Genomic DNA, 24,569 nt, shown 5'->3' with positions numbered 1-24,569 from the left:
AACCTACAAAAGGACACATGTATAAGCAATTTTTTTTCTTGATATTTTAATCTGTTCTAGTTTAATTTAAGTTTATATTTGTGAAGTTCATTTCTAGAAACTTGAACCCTGACCTTTATCCCCTTCCCTCACATTTCAAAAACATTTATACTTGTGGAGTGATCATCACATCAAGGGAGCGCATTAAAAATTTCTCAATTTTTTTGGAAGCATAAATTTTGGGCTTTTAGACTTAAATCATGGATAATTATTAGGAAATTAAGAGTATATTATTTCCTCAGCCTGAATTATATATATTTCTAATATATATATATATATATATATAAACTAAAACCTCTGAAACTACTACAATTTTCCATGTTACTACTATTTTCTTTTTCTTTTTATTTTATTTTAAGTTTTATATCTTATATATTTATTATTTCTCTTTATTTTAAGTAAAACTCTATTAGATATATATTTCAAGAGCTTGAAAATTCTACTTCAACTAAAATCCTATAACAAAATTTTCAACAAATATAAACTCCTACCAAGGTCGAAACCCTTAATACTCACTCAAATTTTCAGCATTATTTAAATAAAAAAAACAAAAATTTTGATTTTATATTTGTAAAACCATCTTTACTATTTATTTTGAAGAACCTGAGTCCAAATTTTTGAAAACTCAACACACGGTGAAAACCTTAAGTGTCAATTGCCACCTTCCTTCTCTCTCACTCCAATCCAATCTCTTATCTACCCAAAAAACCCAAACGTAACTATTCAGCTTTCAAATAGTTGAAATTAGAACAATATTTAAACTAGAACATTTTAACATTTGATCTAAAAGTTTTCCGTACATCACACGGATTAGCAATTAATTTATTAAAATTTCCTTATCACTAAATTATTACATAATATTGGTTTGGGACAAGAGCTTTGTTGGTTTGTTGGCACCTTTTACATTTTCAACATGATGCTTAGCGATCAAATCTCCTCTCCTAACTATTGAATTATCAAAAAAAAAAAAAAAGGTCTAGGATCCATTTTTGCACCATAATTCATGGGGAGGCTCCTTCGATCAAGCTTAGGTTAAACTAATAATGCATATCTCTACAAGTGCTTTGTAGGTTTGTTGACAACTTATGATGTTTTCAACATGCTTAGGGATCAAATCTTCTTTCTTAACTATTGAATTATAAAAAATAAATGAATAAAAAAATAAATAAATAAATGGTCTAGGATCCACCACTGCATTGACCCTACAAAAGGACACATGTATAGGAAATCTTTTTTTGACTGATATAGAACTCTACTTTAGTTTAATCTAAGTAAATATGTGTGAAACTCATTTCTGGAGACTTGAACTCCGACCTTTGTCTCCCCCACCACAATACCCAACAAATATTTATATTTATGGAGTGACCCTCACGCCAAGGAAGTGTAGTGGTAATTTCTTAATTTTTTGAAGGCATAAACTTTGGGCTTTTAGACTTAAATCATGGATAATTATTTAAGAATAAAAAAAGGATATTAATGCTGCAGCTTGAATTATATATAGTTCTAGTTAATTAAAATTTATTGATTGCTACGTTATTACATAACATTAGTTCGAGACAAGAGCTTTATAAGTTTGTTGGCACGTTTAGACATATTCAACATGATGCTTAGGGTTCAAATATCTTTTCTTTTTTACTATTGAATTATTCAAAAAAAAAAAAAAAATGGTCCAGATCCACCATTGCATTGACCCTACAAAAGGACACAACATGTATAAGCTTTTTTTTTTTTTTTTTTTGTCTGATATAGAATTCTATTATAATTTAATCTAAGTGTATGTTTGTGAAACTCATTTATAGACACTTGAACCTCGGCCTCTGTCCCCCCCCCCCCCTTCGTCATACCCCACAAATATTTATATTTGTAAGATCCAATCAAGAGTTAGCCTTTTTATTTTTTTTAATCTCTTTAAAAAAATTATTTTCAAGCGCTTTCTCAATATTTTTTTAAAAGGACCCAAAATTATCTTTGATCATGCTATCCATTTGTATTCTATAGATACTTCTCTTTTTTCCTTTTGTTGCATTGTAAGTAACGTAGTTGTGGTCCTTTATTCTATTATCATTCTTTTTTTTTTTTTTTTTTTTTTTGATGAGTTCTATTATCATTCTTTGTTGAATACTTAAATAAATGTATAAATAAAAATTAAGTTCGTGCACAAGGCATGTAGTTTCAATTTTTGCGCCATAATTCGTGGGGAGGCTCCTTCAATCAAGCTTAGGTTAAACTAATAATGCATATCTCGGTACACAACCCCAAAACCTCATCAGCCTTCCAAAAAAAAAAAAAAAAACCCCAAAACCTCATCACAATCAACCGAATTATTTCATCCTTATCAATTTGCTTTCTTGGATATGTTATCTTGTACTAAATTTATCTACAATTTTGACCTAACATGATATTACCCAATGTGAGGCCGGAATAATTCAATTAAAATATAACTATATTTTTAGATAAATATACATATTTTTTTTGAAAGGGAAGATAAATATACATATTAAAATATAACATTATTAGTTAAATTGAGCCTACATGTTAACAAATTTTTTTATAAATATATTATTATGTTTAGGTTTGACTTGTTTAATAGTTGAGTTGAGTCTAAACCTGGACTTGATATTGAGTTGCTTGCTAGACAGGTAAATATAAACAAGCTTTATCTTAATCAAAGTCGAGTTATTCTTAAACAACTCAATTCACTTATGGACCCGTCAATTAAGCACGCTTACTTGCGCAAGCTTTGGTTCCTGGTCTCTTTTGGGCCTAGGGGTTAATATAGCATTGAGTATGCCTAGTCTAATCGGGTATTAGGCTGAGACATGGGCCATTTTGTGTACCAGAAATGATTCTTCATCTTTAAGTGACACCCCTCCCTATCTTCTTTATAAGTGTGATTTTGGGTTGGGTTAGGTCGTATTGGGTTCACAGCAACTCGCAACCCAACCTGATAAACAACAAATGAAGGACTTCGATGGATTCCCCTCGTTCTTGTTTAGTTCCTTGTCCATCATGAATTTTAAGTGGGCCTTACAATAACACCTCAATCACCAATTTTCAAGTGGGCCAATGATAAAGAAAAGAAAAAACCCACAGCGCCATAAAAAGTGAATGAAATACAGAAATTTTGACTACTGTATATATATATATATATAGAGGATTTACAAAGTTATCAAGTGGTGGTTGCTGGTCAGATTTTTGAATAATTCCATTCAAAATGATGGATTTATTTTTTAGGGGGCCAGAATAATTTATTCATTAGACTGCTGAGAAAGAAATAGTTTAGTATTTTTTTTAAAGTACATGCAATCATGTAAATTACATGGACGAAGTTTACCTATAAAATTGGTTGTATTACTTAATAAAATAAATATTACTAAATATTTTAAAAATCTAATCGTTGAATTGCATGTTCTTTACTCTCTTAATACACATGTCAAATTTTGTGTAAGCCGGATATTTTTTACTATATAATTTATAACTTTATATTTTATGGATAATTTTAAACTACAAAAACTTACAATTTAAATAACTTATTGATAACATGGTTATTGATCTTTAATTTTCTAGAAATTTTGCAAGTATAGAGGATATAAGAAAAAGATATAATCTAATTGTGGACTTATTAAAATTCACTTCTAATAAAAATATATTGAATAAGGTTATAATTTAAGGTTAAAACCTATTTTGTATCTAAACTTTGTCCATATTAGATTATCAACAAGAAATGTAAAATATTTAAAAATCTTATATCTTAATTGCATAATTTGCTCCTATTAAGATAACCAGAGTTTGAATCTCTCTCAAGTTTTAACTTATAATTTTCGATTTATATATACAAAAATGAACGTGACATAACATGAAGGTAATTATGGTAATATAACACTAATAAATTAAAGATAATGTCCCTGATAGCGTTGAAGTGCCGTACACTTTGTCAAACTAAATTTTTTTCATTTTCAATAGCATGATTCCACCCCATCTTATGCACATGGACGAATCTAGTCTTTAGTGAATTGATCTGGCGAAATATATACAACTCAAGATCTGCAGGAATCCCAAAAAAGATAGCTGCTTGGATTGAATATAATTGGTTCCAAGTGGAAATAAGTAAATACAAATACACATAGCCATACAACCATTTTTTTTTATTGGTATGTAAAAACTAAAAATTATCAAATTGACAGCTTTAACATATTTTTTTTTTTATGCTTGTTTCTGGGTTGTCATTATCATGTCTGTAATTTTCGTGTAATTATTCAATTCTGTCTCTGAGCACGTTAAATGCGTGCTGGTCTTCTTTCTTACATATAATAATGGGTCTTACATTGAATAAATACCATCACCTTGTCGTCTATTATAAATGAACATGGCATTAGAAGACAACTTGTCCCGTTCATGTGGGACTCCAAAGCACAGACAAAGGAAGAAAGATTATAACGTGTCTTTACGTGTAGGACAATAATTTTGGGTGGAAAAATCGAAAAAGTATAATGACTGTTGTAAGTTGTGACATATTTTTGCCTGGGATTCAATTGTGTAAAATTGTGTGTCCCTTAGCTTAGGCTAAGCCAAACCTGGTGTATAATGCAGCGTAAATATTTTGTACAAATTTTTAGGGAAACAGACATTTCCTATTCATCAAATTAACATTTAATTGAACGTTTGTGCTTCAATGGCATATGCTTTTTGAAGTAGCATAAATTCCAAATGCTAGCTCACAATTAAAGATGGCCAACTTTCTGCCACTAGAGAGTAGAGATAGACTTTACTTTCTTTCTTTTTTTCCTGAAATGGGAAGCTTTATTAATTACATACTAAATAGTGTAAGTGTCATTTGATTATGCATAACGAGATTCATTATGTTCATCACATCACACAAAAGTTTACAGTTATATATATATAGAAGAATGAAGGAATTCAAGACACATGAGCTTGTAATTTAAGTAGATTCTAATTTTTTATACGAGTCAAATTCTCCCCCTTTTACGCTTTTTGTAATAATTGAATTATGAAGAAACTTTTAATTTTAATTTTTTTTAAAAAGATTATGAATAAAAAATATGAGATATCATAAAAAAAATGTTATTACCACTAAATTATCACTTCAAATATTAACATTGATATGACACTAAATATAATATGAGTGACATAATTAAGGAGGTCCAGAACTAAAAAAAAGTTCGCAGGAGGTTGATAGTGGATCCGTTGACTTCTTCCTAGACTATATATACACATAGTACATCAAAAGTCTGGGCGGCAATATAAATAGGAATAATATAATTTTAATTTAGGCCCAAATATAATACTACTAACTAGAAGGTGTACTGCCCTTTGGGTCCATTTAGAAGCCGAAGCCAAAGCTTTGGAGGAGGCTGTGGACTTTGCTTGAGACATTGGTATAAGGGATGTTCATTTTGAATGTGATTCAAAATTGATTGTAGACGCCGTGCTCGGTGTTAGCAGTCCAAGTGTTCATCTATGACATCATCGCAAGTATTTATCAGAAGTTACAAGCATTCCGAATTTCACAGATCACATGTTAAGCGAACAGAGAATCGGTCGGCTCACGTCTTGGCTTAGCATGCCAAGAGTATTGAGAATTATGTTACTTTGATAGAAGAAAATCTAACTTTTATTGAGTCCATTTTGGCTCAAGATGTAATGAATTCATTTTCTTTTTAATAAAGTTGTAGTCTTTTCATCAAAAATAAAAAATAAATAAACAATGGCCAAGTGAGGAGTTTAGGAGTAGGGACTAGGGAGATGAATTGCTTTGCGGGTGATATATAAGACCCGCCTCATTTAAAAATTAAAACCGTCGTCAATTTTTTTTTTTAAAAAAAATGGTATTTGATATTAGATTAATAGAGAAGGGGCTTAGCTCCTGAATCCTATGGGAATAATTCAACTTCCACTTGAGCTAGTTGTTGAATTAGTTCGACAACTGGTTTATCGTTGTGTTGTGTTTTCGTTGTAGTTGTTATTATTATTATTATTTATTATAGGTGAGGGAGGTCAACTCTGCATAGAAGAATAAGATGATATCATTGAGAATAAGATAACATATCACTGAATTGTAATGTTTTTGATGTAGCGCATGATTGGTACACCATACATAGATTATATAAAAAATAGTAACAACCAACTTATGAATAGAAACAATGAATCTACTAAATCTTTTATTTCCGGTCATAAGGATTAATATTATTCCTAATATTGTCTTTATTCTGTGCATCAAACATTCATTTTCCTAAATCAAAAGCATTACAACTTAGTAAAGATTATCTTGTTTTATTTCTGTGGGGGTAAAAGACCAGTAGGCCCATGTTGATGTCTACATTGGGCTAAAGGCCCAACCCAAGGGAAAAATCCCTCCTCGATTGCGGGGAGAAAAAGCCCCTTCTCGGCCATAGGGAGAATCCTCCTCGGCACGGTGTAGCTGAGGATGAAGGAGGCAACCTGCCACTGGTAGTGACACTCTCTATCACCCCACGGAGTAGGAAAAATACTAAAGCAGAAAAGGAAAACGAAAGTGTCTAAAGGAAAGGCTGCCATTATTGCATTCAGTGTCTTGTGCCTAACACAGCCATACTTCTCTGTCCTTACAACCACTCCCAACAACTGGAAGGAAGGGCTGATGGGATAAGTACCTACTCTAGGGACCCTATTCAGGAGGAAGAAAACTACTATAAAAAGGGAGTAAAGAGAGACAAAGAGGGCGGGGCGAAGACCCCTCAACACACGAGAGGCCCCAAAAAAAGGGCTCCCTAGGCCGGGCCGAGGATCAGTCCTCTCAGATGAACCCAGCCCGTCTCAACGTAACGTAAAGAACGCCGTGACGACCGCTGTCCATACTCTAAAGCCTAACTCTTTGGCCAACTCTCTACAAATTCATTGTATCGGGTTCATTGGTTTAAGGTCCTATGCATATTGGGCTTGGCCTGAAAAACGTGACCCTACAATTTCTTTTTACTTGGATTTAATGCTTGAATATGATAGATATCAAATGTCACATTATTTTCTGCTATATGCACCAAAATTATGAAGTACATGCAACCATGCTTTATTGTCATAGATATTTGTTACAGTTCATAGGTATTGAACCTATTGATGAGTAGCTTATTCAGCATGCCATATTGTTTGCAAGTTTAGGCAATGACCTAGACAGCGCTCTTTATGGATGCACTATACCCATTATCAAAATTTTTGTTCCAAACCATAACCCCTCCGTACTTGGGAGAAGTCTTAATAGATGGAAGGACCTGAGATTTGAGCACATCAGCTGGGATAAATCCACCACTTGGAGCCGCCGCGGTAGCCGCTGGTAGTCCCAAGAACACTTGCTTAGCTTGAATAGCAGTCCATGTTTTCCACGAATTCAAAAGGTTGTTTGCATTGCCTGAGTATTGACATCCAGGGTTGTTGTAGAATTGAACCCAAACATAATCAAACAGACCGGTTTTGATGGCGGCATCTAGATGAGCATCTGGGGATGGACATTGTGGAGCTGCGGCTAAGTACACCTTTTTTTGTTGGCTAAATCCATTAAGTGATCTAGCAAGCTCATCGTAGTGTTGGGTTGAACCCAACTCGATGTCAAAATCAATGCCATCCAAAACTGCGTCGCCCAGTGGACGTGAATTGGACTTACCTCCTAGATAGGTATTCCAAAGGTAATTTGCAACTTGCTTTGCGTCATCAGCTGAAGAAAGAGAGTAGCTTCCAGCACCGCCTCCAATTGAAAGAAGGACTTTGATGCCTCGCCCTTGGCAAGCTTTGATTTCAGAGCTTAAACGGGTACAAGTATTGGCACTGGGGTTACAGTGCCCAGCTAGGTTTAGCACTGCGGTTTGGCCATTACCGAATGTGGATAGGAAAGCTATGTTCACATATTGGTAGTTCCCTGTGGCACAAGTTTCAGCCAAGGAGCCTTCATTGGAGTTTTGGCCCCAATATATGGCAATCCCAGCAGCCTGTGAGGATTTGCATAAAGAGATGATTAAGAGGGACAATAAAAGGAATGATGATTGTTTATGGGCGGCCATGTTGGGATCCTTTTGGGTTCTTTTTTGGCTCAAGAATGGTTGAGGGGGTGCAAATTTATAGCTGTTTGAGTGGAGTCTATTATGTACACTATTAAATCCAAAAAATGAAAAAAAAAAAAAATTATAAAATTGATTGCCAAGAGTCTTTCACTTCAATTGTTCAACCATCATATTATGGCGTCTTCAATGAAAACATTCAAAGTTCAAATCTTCTACCTATAATTATATTTAAAAAACTATAATATATATATATATATATATATGTAGGGACACGTCGTGCAACCTAAGCCCAAGGTGTATGGGATCTTGGACCAGTGAGCCCAGTACAATAAAGTTTGTAGAGAGTGGGTCAAAGAGCTAGGCTTTAGTGCATGGATAACAGTTAATATGGTGTTCATGACAATCAAACAGAGATGAACTGAGTTTACCAAAGAAAGTTTGTTCTTGGCCCAATCCGAGGAGTTTTGTTCTAGTAAATATTGAATGAGAATGGTTCCAGGAGTTCTTGAGATTGCTACAGTGCTTTCTCTTCTCCTTTCTCCCTCTCCATCTCTAGGGTCTCTACTCTTATTTATACTACATATTTTCCTTCATCTCTACCCTACACATGGATAGATGATGGTTTCTCCCGATACTTGTCCCATCAGCCCCCTCTAGAAGTCTTCTGGGGTGGTTGTAAGGCTGCAATAATACTGTGTAGTGGTCACTTCCTCATTAATGCGGCCAAGGAGCTAGCTGGGGTGCATTCAATGCGGTGACAGCAGCTTTTCCCAAGATATTTTGGGATTCTTCTCTGTCTTTTGTTCCTACAAGGCTTATCCATATTTCTAGAATTTCATGGATCGCACCTCTAGATGGCAGGCATCCTTTACGGACCTCGGCCTTGACTAGCCGAGGACAAATTCATCCTCGGCACAAACTCCTAGGCCATTATATTCAATATTGTCTTCCTTATCCACTAGCATGGGTTTCCTTGACTATACTTACCCATCCTCGGACGGCCCCTTATCCTCGGCTAGGACCTTTGGCCCAAAGCCCAATTGTATGATCTGGGCCCACAACCCCACAATATATATATATATTTTAAATTTAAAATAAGGTCATGTGAAGTAAATGGTTATAAGTGTTATGTTTTATTTTGTGTTGCCATATTCCATGTCAAAATTTGCTTGTATTTATCATTAAAATTAAGAGAGTCAATTTCGTACCGGAAGCCGTTTTGGTTTGGCCAAAAGAATGATATATATTTCGATAGCAGTTAATACCGATGTACTGTTTTGAAATTACCGCTAAATATATATATATATATATATAATTAAATAGTGTTCAAAGTCAATATATATAAATTCATAGATTAGACTAATTTGTAATCTTAAACCCGACCCAAGCCCAAGGCTAAACATCTATATCTATGAAAAGAATTAAAAATTAATTTAAATTTAAAATACTAAGCTTACCTTTCACACGTGAACTAAATGAGGGCTTAAAAATTCATCAAAAAAAAAAAAAAAAGTGGAATAACTGGCATTTAAGAGGACTTTTGACAGTTTTTAGGGGCTAGAAAATAATAAAAGAATGAAAAAAAAATCTGACACATGAAAGTTTCTTTTGACTTTAAACATAACTTTTGTAAGCTCTCAAATTTATTGGGCATTTAAAGAAGCTGAAATTCAAGCTATTCGACTTAAGTTGTACGCAACCAAGAAAGAGGAAAGAGAATGTAAATCTGAAAGAGAGAAAGATGCTGAACCGGCTGGTACGGTGTGGAATTAACTTTCTTTATTAAAAACAAAATACCTTTTTTGTGTGGGTCCATTTGTATTTAGGTTGACGATTTAAGACTTAAAATTTTGAAGTCTTAAAATAATAATAATAATAATAATAATAATAATAATGATAATAATGATAAAAATGGGTGTGTTCCAATTATACCGACAGCTCCAATCAACTCTCATATATCAACATTGAATGGTTTTTGTTAGGGGACCACAATTTGATCCCTTATAACCATTCTAAAAACAGGTCGCACATCATGATGTTGAATACCATAAAAGATTTGAGTGTGTCTTCCTCATCATCAATTGGTTTTGAGATAGAATGGCACAGCTCACGGTTCGATAAATGGTATCAGAGCCAAGGTCATGGGTTCGAATCACGGGAGTGTCATTGTGAGGAAGGGATTGTTGGGGGGACCACAATTTGACTTCCTACAACCACTCTAAAAACAGGTCTACGTAACATGATGTTAAATGCCATAAACGATTTGGGTGTGTCTTCCTTATCCCCAATTGGTTTTGAGGTAAAATGGCACAGCTCACAACGCAACAGTATTGATGAGTGTGATGGAAATGATCACCTCTTAAGGATTTGGCTACAGTGAGAGTTGAGAAAGTAGAGAGAATTGATAAATAGGTGTTTGGCTATCAAAGTTCATTGGGTTTCTCTCAACTTTCAGATGTGATTTAGGGGTTAATTTTGTGGGAAATGACTAAATGAGGCTTATAAAGGATGGGTAAAGGTTGGAATAGCAAGAGAGTTCATGATTTCTCTCATGTTCTATCTAGTGTAGCCTCTGCTTTAAAGTAATATTATGTTTGTATGACATGTTTGTATAATCTCAATGATTTAAGGATTTATTTATTTATTTATTTTTATTTTTTTTAAGGATAAGAATTTACATTGCAAATGTTACTTTTAAAGAAAATGACAAAACTTAGGTACAGTACCTTATGTGCTGTTTCTTAAGTTCCCCTTTTAAGATTCAGTCATGTGGCTACTTAACTAAAAAATACATTTCCTTTCCATGAGAAAAAATTCACATGGTAAAATCTTAAAAGGAGAATCTAAGAAACAGTATATAAATACTGTACCTAAGTTTTGCTCGAAAAATGGTTATAGGCTACAGTACAGGTGCATTTTTATTTATAATGGACCAACTCCCATCACATATTGTCACCAAATTCAAGAACAAGCTATGTCTAATTGGTTTTCGATCGAACTTTGAAGCCACCAATCTTGAAAAAGAGCTTACTATCTGATAGCCATGAAAGTGAAACATGACCTCTTACGTGGCAAATAGACACCTGCCTAATTACTTTATCTAATTGGCAGTTTGTAAAGCTTCAATGGCATATGCTTCATGAAGGGACATAAATTTCGAATTGTCTTCCAGAAGATGCCAATATGATGACTGCTTTAGCTTATCTTTTTTTTGTTTAGCTTATCCTTTTTAATTTTTATCCCACTACAAAAAAAAGGGTCTAAAGCTGCGTTTGAAAAACGCAGCTTAAGACCCCAAAAACGTGGCTATAGGCTTTTAGCCGCGTTTCCTATGGCCGCGTTTATAAACGCGGCCTAAAGTCCGCAGCTCAAAGCCTATAGCCGCGTTTTTTGAAAACGCGGCTAAAACTGGACCTGGAGTCGCGTTTTCTAACCGCGGCTATAGGATTCGGCCTATAGCCGCGTTTACTAAAAACGCGGCTCCAGGACAGCTTCGAGCTGCGTTTCAAACGTGGCTATGGCTGCGGACCTATAGCCGCGTTTTTAAAAACGCGGCTATAGGTATTCCAAACAAGCTGAATACGACGTCTGTAGCTGCGTTTTCAACGCAGCTGAAACGGAACCTATAGCGGGGTTTCTAAGAAACGCGGCTATAGACCCAGCGGGAGCGGCGTTTCAAACGCAGCTATAGCTATTTCCCAGCAACATTGATCACGCTATAGCCGCGTTTTAAAAAACGCGGCTATAGGTTTTTTTTTTTTTTTTTCTCTGCTTTCTGAACTTCCTGCTATACACACAACTTCCTGCTATACACACAACTCCCTTCTTTCACAACTTATTACATCCCAAGAATCACATATTCCATAAACATCACAAGGGAATTAAACAACTTCCATGCCTACAAGTTCCATATACATCAAACAGAAAATAAACAAGTTCCATAAACGTCATTACATCACAAGGGAATTAAATGATCAGCCATTCCTACATCACAAGTTCCATAAACATCACAAGGGATCTAAACAACTTCCCATTCCTACATCACAAGTTCCATATACATCAAAAAGAAAATAAACAAGTTCCATAAACGTCAATACATCCTTGGGGTCACAAGTTCCGTAAACATCACAAGGGAATTAAACAACTTCCCATTCCTACATCACAAGTTCCATATACATCAAAAAGAAAATAAACAAGTTCCATAAACGTCAATACATCCTTGGGGTCACAAGTTCCGTAAACATCACAAGGGAATTAAACAACTTCCCATTCTTACATCACAAGTTCCATATACATCAAAAAGAAAATAAACAAGTTGCATAAACGTCATTACATCCCGAGATCACAAGTTCCATAATAAACATCACAAGTTTCATGAACATCACAAAGGAAATACACAAGTTCGCATTCCTACATCACAAGGATTTTTGTACATCAAAAAAAATATACCAGAATGATTTTTGTACATTCTAAATTGCTCTCAAACAGCCACAGGCAGCAACCAGTTTGCTTTGTTGTCCACTTCAAAATAAGTCTGCACAAATTATTCTGGCGGGAGTTAAATTTGCCAAATTTTTGCCCCCAATACATAATACTCTAAACATGAATTTGAAATTGTAATTCCGCAATGCTTAGATGCACAGTTGTATCAAAAGGCCTCACAATGGAGCAATTTGGGAGAATAATGTTATGAGGGAGAGAGCTCATTTGGATTAAAAAAAAAAAAATACAAAGAGTAACATGAGAGGAAGACTATGCAATAGTTCAACTATTCATTAAAACAACCTAGTCAAAACTTCGAATTCAATCAAGTTCAGCAATACTTTATCCATCATAGCATGGTATGTTTATATGAAGGCTACTGTTTGTAGAGAAATTTTTAGAGAAATTTTGTTTTACCTCAGGATTCACAGTTCCATTCCCATCAAGCACTGTCATCCTAAAATATATTAAAGGCATCATATTAATATCACATACCAATGCGTGTGCAAGATATTAAGTTCTTGGCTAAATAAAATTTGTTTAGTACCTGAGAATGACCCCAATTATGTATCCCCTGGCTAAGTGAAGCAAACATGGTTTTCATCGACGCCATCATTTCAGCCATCCGTGCTTGGGCCCTCGCCTCAGCTTCAGCCATTTCCTCCCTATGCCTCGCCTCGGATTGAGCTACTTCCCCCCTACAAATTGCTAGTTCCTCCCTAGATTTAGCTAGTGCCTCCCTTAGCTCTTCATGACTCGTCTCCAAGTCTGACATCCTTTCGTGAGTTCTGCTTGACAATGGAGTAGTAGTCGAGGTAAACTGTGATGCGTTTCTGGCACTTCTTCCTGATGGGGTGATCCCAAAGCCTACCCCACGTACACGACCTGGGCGCTCATCAAGACCTATCACCCGAGCATATGCGTCGTCCTTCGACCAGAGGATTCTATTACCAATCTCTTCGTGTAGTCGTATGTCCTGTTCATTCAAAAGTACTGCCATCCTATCTTGTTTTCCCACAAAAACCAAACAACATATTACACACCAGAATTAATACAAACACAAAATACACTAAAATTCAATTCGATTAAATTGTCCTTACCATCTGATGTTGCACACGGTCACTAACAGCAACCCCATCTTTCGTACTGTATACTTTTTGAAATACATCCGCGCGTTTGACTGCCGCCCCTTTATCTTTCGCCTATATGATGAACAAACATAATTACAATAAACCCTAACTATATAATGTTGTTATGCCACAATTAACACAAGTCCACAATGAGATAGTCATAACATAACAAAGTTACTGAAATAAAGATAAAGCTGAGAGAGTAGTAACATAATGAGAGGATTTAGCTACCTTCCAAATACACATGGGGTTGTTAAATGAAGAGATTAAAAATAAAAATGACATGGAGAGTTAGAAAATAGGCATCATAGACTTTCTATAATAACACTCTATTTGAGATAAGATTGAGATGCGCATCTCAAATTACCCATGAGTAACCTAAAATGTTTGGACTTAGTAAAATTACCCATGGGTGATGTATACATTAAGAGGATTAACAACGCCATCTCTATATATTACAAGGATGCATAAAGCTATGTATTGCATTTTTTACTTACCAAAAAACCTATAATTTAATTAACTTATCCTTATTCCTAAAACATATGAAATGAGATTAAGTTGGTAAATTTGACCTCAAAATATCAGGGGACATCATGTAGGCATTTATGAATTCTAAGTTTACTTATTACCATTTCAGCAGAAATTTGAGCAAAACTTTTGGCCCCACATCTTGCTATGTCTTTTTGCTTGTCTCGACTCGCCTTGTTTTTGAGACTTAATGTCTGCAACCACATTACCATCAAAAAAAGAAAATTTAAAAAAATCAAAACATCTCTTCACTAAATTACCATGAACATGAGTAAGATGAAGAAAGTAGCAGTACCTCAGTTTTTTCATTGAACCAATAATCAACCATCTCCTTCCACTGTGCTGGGATAACCCCAGGCGGTTCAATAGCCAATACTTGTTCACGTGACAGCCCAGGTTTTTTGTGATCCTTCTTCAACTTGGTCCTGCGATTCCTCCTTAGTTCTCCTAGCTGACTCATTGCCCATCCCATTTGATTGGGTGGTTTGACAATAGTGGGATCAATTATATACCGTTGCTGAAATAAGACAGTGGAGTTAGCAAAATGTAGTATTTTAATTAGGACAGCAGGTGTAAATAAAAATAACTAATATTTCATTTTCATACTACCTTAATCTCCGTCCAACAATCATTTTTAAACTTTTGAGGGACACTTGGCCACCCAGCAGGCGTAAGCGGGCATAATAGGCCATTCTCGCAAAACGAGCCCAACCATCGAACGAACAATTCCCCGTCATCGCCAATCGGTTGGCCTTCATCATTTAACGGCAACTGAATTTTGTACTCACCAGTCATTGCCCATATGTCAGCCAACCTTGTTTTCCCACGTTTTCCAAGCCTATTTTCTGATGCTCGATTTTGTTCCGGTGCTGGATTTTGTACCGGTGTTTGGGTTTGAACATAATCATCTGTATCTACAAGACCAGCAATATTAGAACTGATTTAACAAAGCTTAGAACTAGTGAAAAATGTCACACCACGCAAAAATTATGCATCTACCAATTGAAATAATAAAAGGTTTACGATTTCATGGTTACAAAACATAAGTAAATTTAGGCCTTTCTCCCACGCATTCATGTAACCCACTTACGTAGCTTTCTGAAAAGACGAGCAACCATGCTTCGTCACGGGTTGCCTTCAATTATCCTTAATAAATTTGGATTTAGAATATATAATTTCAACCCGATCTTCTCTTTGATCATTCAACTTCAGCAAATTTGTTTACCAATTTCCTAAAGTTAACTGGTAATTGGAAATTGCTAGCTTAATTAAGCAAGTATAACAATAATCTACAAGAACATATCACATTTTTTTTTAATCTCTCTCCGGATAGAATGATACCCAAGATGGAATAGATCCTACATACTTGGAATTGATAATCAAGGTTTTGCATTTTTCCACACTTTGTTAATTTGGAAATACAGAGGGAATGTCTTGGTTATACTTTACTGCATATAGTTGGCTTCGAGTCAAGTATATAACATGTCAGGAACATCCCAATTGAAAAACCAATGCCATGAAATTGGACTGAAGTGATCGAATGGACCATAGTGGACCTAAAGGACCGAGGTAGACACTGTAGGACCAAAATAGACTGAGCAGAAATGAATGGACTGAGCAGACCAAATTGGACCAAATAGACTAGAATCGACTGAATTGGACCCAAAGGAAATTAATGGACCAAACGGACCAAAGTCAGCAGAATATACTCAATATACCTTGATATTTTAATTATATTATGAAATGATGTAAACCACCAACTCATAATTGAAATTGCAAAACATAAATTAATCCTACAATATTAAAAAACTGTGAACCAAATGAATTCCTATATGTATTAGCTAGAATTGATCTAAGCATCCAATAATAAACATCAAACCTTACATTCGAAAACATGACCAATACCTGGAGCTAGTGTCTCATCATCGTCACTTGCCACCGGTGTTGCTACCGGTCTTGCATCCTCAGAAATGTGGGGTTCCTCATCAGCTGCCTCCACCCGTTGTCGTGACTGTGATGATCCTTGCCCAACGTAAACAAGTCGCAACTGACGTTTCCTCCCCATTGTTGCGTCCAACACCTTTTACAACACAAAGAGGAAAAATGGTTAAGAAGCACGGCCAATAATTGTTAACTGTAGTAAAGATAATTATGTATGTTAAAACTATTATTTCTTAACAACACGAAAATATAACAGTTATAACATATATATGCAACAGCATGAAGAAGTAACAGTTTCACCTAATAATTATATATGAGTATCAATCCGATTCTTAAGTCATGAGGACACATATATCCTATAACAAAGACACAAGTGTAACTAGAGTCTTCATTTCAAAGTAAGAAAAAAAAAAAGACAACTCAACCCCATACCAAAACCATGTTGAATGTTTTTCCCTACAATTTTCTCTTTTAGTATAGGTAAAGATTTAGTCTCGTTTGTAGCAACTTTGTTATGTAAATGAAGTAAGTTTTATTTTAGCCTATTAATTTCCTACTAAAATTATGTTCACACTTCCCACTTTGTTTGAGTTAGCTTAATCACATATTAGTTATGCTCAATCACAATTAAATCATGTACATACTACATACATTCGTAGGCAAATTGTGAAAGAGGATAGGGTCATAGACTGATAGGGAGGAATTCACAATAACAACCCTTTCAAACGTCTAAATCCTTCTAGGTTGTGCTTTTCAAGTCATACGCAGAGTCATAGTGACTCCAGAGCCCTGAACGAACCGGAAAGATATGTCTATGTTATTAGTGATTATATGTTCAAACTTTTATTTTTTAACAATTTTGACAAAATAACAGTTTGTACATATATATGCAACAATGTCAAACTTTGCACGCAATATGCCTTTACAAATGAGAACTTATAATTTCAATAATAATTAACTATAACACAATTACGCATACCACAACAATATCCTATTACACTACTCATCATCACTGTAATCGACTTCGTTGTCATCTTCATCGTTGGAGTCATCATCAATGAACTCACACTCATCCAAGTCGTCCATTTCAGGAAGATCTCTTGGGCCAATGATAAAGGCATCAATTGTCATTCCCTTCACATCATCTCGACCCCAACGAAGGTCATCCCTACCAACATCAGGACTAGTGACAGAGTACGAGATGTTCTCAAGAAACTCATCCGTGTCATCCTCATTACAATGGGGCCCAATACCTGCATCAAATACATCTCTGGCTTTCATTTTAACGACAACATACCAATCTTTCTACCTTTTATCTTCAACATAAAAAACTTGTGTAGCTTGAGACGCCAACACATATGGTTCATGCACCATTTCCTCCCCACCATGTACGGAATGATTAAAATTCACCATAGGAAACCCAAACTCATCAGTCTTATATCCCCTCCTATTTTGATCATCAACCCATTTACACTTGAATAACATATGTTTGATATTGCCAGAATAATTCAACTCAATGATATCTGTCAACACACCATAGTACATATTGCCACCTTCAGTGGCAACACTAACTCCACTATTTTGCATTTTTCTATTTCCCTCGACATTCGAACTCCTAAATTTTAACCCATTTATGACATAATGTTTCAGCCGATTTACTGAAGTATATGACCCTTTCGAAAGCGTGACAAGTGTATCACTAAGTCCAGTTCTTTCCCTATCAGCAGCAGTCATTGACATCACCTAATATAATCAAACAAATTAACTGAATCTAATTAGTACCGTCCTTCTACTTATGGGAAAGTTACAATGTTAAAAAGTTGAATATATGACACGTACGTGAGATCTAAACCAGCCACAAAAGTTCTCCATGTGGTGCTTATGAATAGTAGTATTGGATATACGACAGTGGCCCTTTTGAAGTTCATCCTTCGTCAAACTTTTGTGCATCCTACATGAGATGGCAATTGTATTAGTGTTAATACACGGAGCGCACATTGGATTCTCGTGCAATTATATTGATGTCCATAATACTTACTCACGAAACTGGTAAATGTTCTCGGAATTGAATAGCACATAGCGATGAGCTTGGGTCAATTCCATACTTTCTAGTGCCACACTTGAAACCACCCCTGTTGACTCCTCCATCGTCCTTGTGGGTCGTGAGAATATAGTTTCGACTCCTTCCATATACCATGAACAAAACGTTAAACATTCCTCCACTATGTAGCCTTCGGCAATACACCTTTCTGGAGCAGCCCTGTTTCTTACATAAGACTTAAGGCGTGAGAGGTACCTATAATACGCATGACAAGGTTAGTAATTGACACTAGCTATTACAAAGCACACATGAAACCTCATACTGTACATGTATTACCTATGACTTACCTCTCAATGGGGTACATCCAACGGTACTGAACTGGACCACCAATCTTGGCTTCAGTAGCCAAGTGCATGACCAAATGTACCATCACAGTGAAGAAAGATGGAGGAAATATCTTTTCCAATTCACACAACGTCACTGAAATGTCAGCCTCAGCACTCGCAATATCAAACACCGTAAGGGTTTTCGAACAAATTTTCCTAAAGAAACAAGCTAACTTTATCAAAGGCCGAATAACATGCGATGGCAAAGATCCTCGTAAAGCAATTGGAAGGAGTTGTTGCATCAAGATGTGATTATCGTGACTCTTTAAACCAGAAATCTTATGTTCTTTGAGGTTGACACGGCGGGAGATGTTGGAAGCATATCCATCGGGCACTTTTACATCTCGCAAAACTTGCAAGAAACCATCTTTCTCCAATGTAGTCATATGAAAACACGCAGGCGGTATCATATACTTATCATCACCTTTTCGCTGTAGGTGGAGTTCTCTCCTTATTCTCATTTCCGCCAAGTCAAGGCGTGCCTTGTAATTGTCCTTTGTCCAGTCCTTCACGTTCAGCAAAGTGCCAAGTATATTGTCCATCACATTCTTCTCTATATGCATCACATCAAGATTGTGTCGCAACTTGTGATCCTTCCAATAAGGCAATGTGAAAAAAATACTTCTCTTCTTCCAAACACACTGGTTTGCCTCACCTCTCTTTCTTTTGTTGTATTTTTCTTGACATTTCTTTCCCAGACAACGTGTAAGTAAAGTTTCAGTGTCCACAATTATGTCTGACGCAACTGGTGGCACAGGAGCCACTCGCATATCAGTGAATCCTTCAAATAAAGTATCTTCTTTCCGAAATTCGTGGTCACTACCCAACCATCGCCTATGTCCCATGTAACAGAATTTGCGGCCATTTTTTAAATATTTGGAGTCGGTCTCTGAGGCACAACAAGGACACGCAAACTTACCCTTCGTACTCCAACCCGACACATCTGCGTATGCAGGAAAGTCATGTACTGTCCACATCAATGCTGCATGCAATTGGAATACATTTTTTGAAGATGCATCGTACGCTTCTACTCCAACATCCCATAATTCCCTCAATTCTTCTACTAAGGGTTGCAAGTACACATCTATTGCAATCCCTGGCGATTTAGGTCCAGGAATAACTAGTGATAAAATCAAAGATGACCGTTTCATGCACAACCAAGGCGGGAGATTGTAAGGGACTAGCATGACAGGCCAAGTGCTGTGAGTAGTACTCAGCATTCCAAAGGGGTTGAATCCATCCGCAGCTAATCCAAGTCTGACATTACGAGGCTCAGACGAGAATTGTAAATGCGTAGTGTCAAACATTTTCCATGCATCCGAGTCAGCAGGATGCCGCATTACCCCGTCCTCTGTACGACCATTAGCATGCCATTTCATAGAACTAGCCAAGTCGGGTGACAAAAATAATCGCTGCAATCTTGGCTTTAAGGGAAACTAGCGTAGGATCTTTGCAGCTTTCTTCTTTCCCTTATTAGATGAGGCATTATTATTTGTAACAGATGCCTCATTCAGTTTCCACCTACTTTCTTCGCAACAAGGACATGCCTCGAGGTTAACATTCTCCTTCCAAAATAGCATACAATCATTGGGACAAGCATGGATCTTCTCATACCCCAAACCCAAATCTCGAACTATTTTCTTAGCCTCATAATGGTCCTTTGGCAACTTAGCGTCAGAAGGGAGCATATCCATCAAGAGTTGAAGCAACATAGTAAATGACTTGTTCGTCCAACCACAAAGAGTCTTCAACTGGAACAACACAACGATGGCTGAGAATATGCTAAATTTTGTACACCCAGCATATAAAGGTTTGTCCACATCATCTATCATTTTGTAAAACTTTTGTGCACCATCATTTGGACCTTGAGTCGGTTGTTGCACAGTTTCCCCTTCGTCCATTGGTTCAGGTGGCATTCCATGCGTGGGGCACAAATCATGCAACATCCCACGAAAGTCACCGTATTGTTCTAAGGACTCTTGGACATGACTACTCCCACATTCAGTGGCAGTTGGCACAGCCGCCGATTCCCCATGCCATTTCCAAAGTGTGTAATTTTGAAGCATCCCCTTACTCCAAAGATGTTCACGTGCCACCCCTGGCAGTACCAAATTCATATTCACACATTTGGTACAAGGACAAAAGATTTTCCCATCGCTTGCATGTTTTGATGCAAATTCCACAAATTTAAGTACACCTTCAATATATTCCCTTGAACCCCTCTGCTTCTTCATCCAACTTTTATCCATGACTATACAAGATAAACAATATTTGACCTACAACAACATTTGGTAATGCATAGCCAATAAACCGTCAAATTAGATTCAGAGGTGATCTGAGGCCTATTACTGATTTGTAAAGAACAAACATACCCAACTATGCATAGATTTTCATAGAACATATATATATCACTACATCAAGAATAACCTATACTTTCAATTTTCTAAATAGTAATACTAAATGAAGCATAACTTAATGTGATATGTTTGGAATATTTTAAGCATAATTGTTGGAATAAGATATTAACAAATCACATATGCATGCAATTGTAATAATTATAACCTCCAGAATACCAAGATAACTATGTCCAACAAAGAAGTCGTCTCCTACATGTGATAATCTAAGCTAAAATCATTTTCCTGTTTGTATGTTTCTCAATATGTACCGAATAACCCCTGTGGATTCAATAGTGGTGATTCAACCTAAAATGGCTAATTACTATAATACTACTTTCACTTGCATCTGTAAATATGACATTTACACAAATATTAAATACTGTTATTATGGAAAGAGGAAGAAAACATTTACTGACATATATAGGAACTATGAAGTGTTGTCATGTTCATAAATTACAAGTAGGTTGTTAAGAAGGTTGTGCATTCCTCACAAGTCACAACATACATGTAGCAATAATGCAAATGTAATAACTATTTCCATTAAGAGTAATGTATCATAATTTTTTTTTTCTTTCTATTAAATTATACAACGAAATTAAGATTTTGTGTTGTGAATCTTCAAAATTTATAAATTAAATACAAAGATTGACTGTGTTGGGTGATTTAAAGTTTTTAAAGCCTTACTTATTGTAACTATAGTCGTATTTGTAACATACAGAGAAGACAGTCAAAATGAATGCAGCTATGATCATGTGAAACTTTGTACTTCTTACAAAGGATACCTATAGATACGTTTTTAAAAACACTGGTATTTGTGGTGGGTTTTAGCTACATTTATAAGGAACGCGACTATAGGGCAACTATGGCTAAATTAGGGAATAAGTATTAATTGTAATCAAATATTACACCCAGGTGCATTTCCCAGAAGGCAAGTAATGAAAAGAAAGCTACCTTATCTTCAGCAAGCTGTGGAAGATGAAAAATCACAGATGACTCAGTGTCTTCCTACCTGAAACCCCCATTACGAAGCAAAAATGAAGCTCAAGAATTCTTAACATGATAGAAGATTGGACCACATGTACACAATGTAGTACAATCATGTAAACATGTAAGATGTATAAGAAAGCTATATATTATATTACACACCAACTATGAGTACTTTTATTTTTGTTTGTAAGAAAAATCTGTAACTACATACTTATGTCACCGCTGACCTCAAGGACTTCATTTTAATTGTTATTTTATTCGAACTCATTTTCAGGGAACTGATGTTTGGTTAATGACAAAATATAATAGAAAAACGATTATCTTGCTTACACAATTGATTTTCTATAGAATTGTAATAGAGCGCATATACTAAATGCTATGTATGATGATATTGTAAGTCCAAAATAGAATATATTGTTGCCCACTCCTTTGAGGTTCCAAGAGTTGGTCTAAGTGAATTGTTACGAACAAATCGATATGATTTGTTGATTCTATATTAGCAGGAAAGAACCGAATGCATCCATGTAATTAGGTATTACTTGTTGGGAGTCGATTGTCACATTTTGTTATGGAGTTTAAAGTTTATTTAATTTATGAAAAGCGTTAGTCAAGAAGAAAGTTGTATGAAGGGTTGAAAATAATTTAATTTATGAAAATTTATTTCATTTATGAAATAAGTTAGTCAAAAGAGAAGATGTATGAAGTGATAATATCTATATTTAGGTACTTCCCAACTTATTAAATTAAGAGGAAATTGAAGTTAATTGCATATACACACACACACACACTCAGGCATCTCTTCATGCAATTAATATGAAGAGCGAGATATTCACCCATTAAAATATAAAACCACTTCCCTTCCCAATACAATACTACACGTTGGGTATGTTCCAACTGTGTTTGTTTTACAAGTATCTTTTCAAAATTTGTATCATACAGCTACGTATGTCTCAGATACAGCCCTATGATACAAATCTTAATCTATATAATTAAAAGAAAAGAACAATTACAACAAAAAGAGTTACAAAGATGCAAGGACGCATCAAATTAAGAAAGATAGTAAGCACAACGAAGAAAAGGCGTGGGAATTGGGCGGGTACCAAGATAAAATGAAAGAAAATGAAGGTGAATGACTTTTGAGAGGCGTTTGGATTTTCTTGCACAGTGACCAGAATTTTTTGTGAACTTTGTGCCTCTGACTATAATTTCAAATCTTTGCGAACAACATCACCTGTGAAAGACATGTAAGGAACATGTTAATTAATAGATACATGTACACGTGCTCAACAATAGTAGCTGCTTATCAGTTGCAGTTTCATGCAAATTAGAGTGGATTGTGCATACAAGTACATAGTTAGAAACCTTTCTCAAAGCTAAACAAGTCCATTTGGCAAAGCATTTTTCCTTTAGTTTTGAACTTATTAAGTATAGATTTTTAAAACCTCTTTCTTTTTTTTTTTTTTTTTTTTTTTTTTTTTTTTTTTTTTTCTGGATATAAATTAACAATACTTTATCCAACTTTCATAAAAAAAAGATTTTAGTAAATAACTACATCCAAATGCACAAATGTGTTTGACATGAAATTAGACGTTGGATCAGCTAAAAAGGGCAGAACCCAATTATTACGTTATTGAGAGAAAGCAATGCCTAATGTGATCAATATGGGCACTAATAATTCTACCTAATCAGAATTATTATATATTTATTATTTTGTTTTGAAGATCACTAGCTATAATAGTCAAAATAGCTACAAGTTACAAGTTTTGTTTTTGTAATGAAAAAAGTTCTACTTGAACTTGGATGCAAATAAGATATTGAAACCTCGACAGTAATACATAGTTAAAGCAAATCAAACATACTGAAATCTCCTTTCTTTCCCTCTATCAGCTTCACAAACACCCAATTTCGTAAATAAATATATACACAAAAACTTATTAATATCGTAGGTTTCCTGTTTTTTGGCAACATTGAATAGATATCTTCTAATGTTTTTGTGCCACAACCTAGCCATATCCTGATGTGGTAAATATGTCAACATTGTTTGCGCTTCATAAAAGTTCCCAACTCATTTACGTAGCCAAGACAGTCAAGAAGCATCACTGCTACACCCATCACTACAATGTAGACATTCTTATTCTAAGAACTTCCTAAACTATATCTTCAAACCCAACACCAAGTAACAGGTTGTGATGGCAGTCAAGCACACTTTGTTTTACACCTTTTTTTTAAGACACAAAAACTGACTATGCACGCAATAAAGAGGCTAGAGGTTTTAATAAAAATAAAATAAAATTGTTTTATTCTTTATATTGAGTTTGGTTTTTTTATATATAAAAAAAATTATTAACTTATCTATATAAAGCCTTTTAAAGCATCCGTTGTTTCTATGTACAACTACATTTATACACCCATTTTTAATAAATCAACAACGCAACAAATAAGTCAATCCAAACACACATATTTTAACAAGAGAATTGGTACCATATATGTAATTATGAATATTAAGAAATTCTAACTCCTTCGATAGAAGAACATATTCCTAGAACATTAAAACCTCAATATATATATATATATATATGTATGTATGTATGTAT

General features: G+C 35.2%; 5 protein-coding genes across 5 annotated transcripts in view; all 5 read right to left on the bottom strand.

The window, feature by feature from the left end:
* Positions 1-7,075: 7,075 nt before the first annotated feature.
* Positions 7,076-8,135, bottom strand: LOC126698718 (acidic endochitinase-like). The gene has a single exon (XM_050396117.1). The coding sequence runs from the start codon at positions 8,082-8,084 to the stop codon at positions 7,200-7,202; it is 885 nt and encodes a 294-aa protein (XP_050252074.1). The 5' UTR covers positions 8,085-8,135; the 3' UTR covers positions 7,076-7,199.
* LOC126698719 (acidic endochitinase-like) overlaps positions 7,076-24,569 on the bottom strand; it is a 30,029-nt gene continuing 12,535 nt past the window's right edge. Inside the window, exon 2 of the mRNA XM_050396118.1 lies at positions 7,076-7,143. The gene's annotated coding sequence lies outside the window, so the exon portion shown is untranslated. The remainder of the gene's footprint in view (positions 7,144-24,569) is intronic.
* On the bottom strand, positions 13,009-16,289 carry LOC126700724 (uncharacterized). The gene is made up of 7 exons (XM_050398918.1): positions 16,130-16,289; positions 14,834-15,138; positions 14,520-14,741; positions 14,326-14,418; positions 13,667-13,768; positions 13,114-13,542; positions 13,009-13,023 (listed from the first exon to the last, which is right to left on the bottom strand). Exons 1-7 carry the CDS (start codon positions 16,287-16,289, stop codon positions 13,009-13,011), a joined length of 1,326 nt encoding a protein of 441 aa, XP_050254875.1.
* LOC126700722 (uncharacterized) lies at positions 17,471-19,932 on the bottom strand. Its single transcript, XM_050398917.1, has 4 exons — positions 18,554-19,932; positions 18,204-18,461; positions 18,005-18,116; positions 17,471-17,908 (listed from the first exon to the last, which is right to left on the bottom strand). Exons 1-4 carry the CDS (start codon positions 19,930-19,932, stop codon positions 17,471-17,473), a joined length of 2,187 nt encoding a protein of 728 aa, XP_050254874.1.
* LOC126700721 (uncharacterized) lies at positions 20,029-20,841 on the bottom strand. The gene has a single exon (XM_050398916.1). It carries the CDS (start codon positions 20,839-20,841, stop codon positions 20,029-20,031), a length of 813 nt encoding a protein of 270 aa, XP_050254873.1.

Source organism: Quercus robur, chromosome 9 (genome assembly GCF_932294415.1).
Source record: "Quercus robur chromosome 9, dhQueRobu3.1, whole genome shotgun sequence".
Taxonomy (NCBI): Eukaryota; Viridiplantae; Streptophyta; class Magnoliopsida; order Fagales; family Fagaceae; genus Quercus; species Quercus robur.
This window is presented reverse-complemented; position numbering and strand designations above follow the sequence as displayed.

Coding starts and splice junctions, on each gene's coding strand:
- LOC126700724 (XM_050398918.1), bottom strand. CDS start 16,289: ATGGGGAGGAAACGTCAGTTGCGACTTGTTTACGTTGGGCAAGGATCA. Junction 15,139..16,129: donor TGATGAGACACTAGCTCCAG/GTATTGGTCATG, acceptor CTGGTCTTGTAG/ATACAGATGATTATGTTCAA. Junction 13,769..14,325: donor CTCAAATTTCTGCTGAAATG/GTAATAAGTAAA, acceptor TTCATCATATAG/GCGAAAGATAAAGGGGCGGC.
- LOC126700721 (XM_050398916.1), bottom strand. CDS start 20,841: ATGGATAAAAGTTGGATGAAGAAGCAGAGGGGTTCAAGGGAATATATT.
- LOC126700722 (XM_050398917.1), bottom strand. CDS start 19,932: ATGCGGCATCCTGCTGACTCGGATGCATGGAAAATGTTTGACACTACG. Junction 18,462..18,553: donor TGGATGTACCCCATTGAGAG/GTAAGTCATAGG, acceptor TGCGTATTATAG/GTACCTCTCACGCCTTAAGT. Junction 17,909..18,004: donor GTGGCTGGTTTAGATCTCAC/GTACGTGTCATA, acceptor TGATTATATTAG/GTGATGTCAATGACTGCTGC.
- LOC126698718 (XM_050396117.1), bottom strand. CDS start 8,084: ATGGCCGCCCATAAACAATCATCATTCCTTTTATTGTCCCTCTTAATC.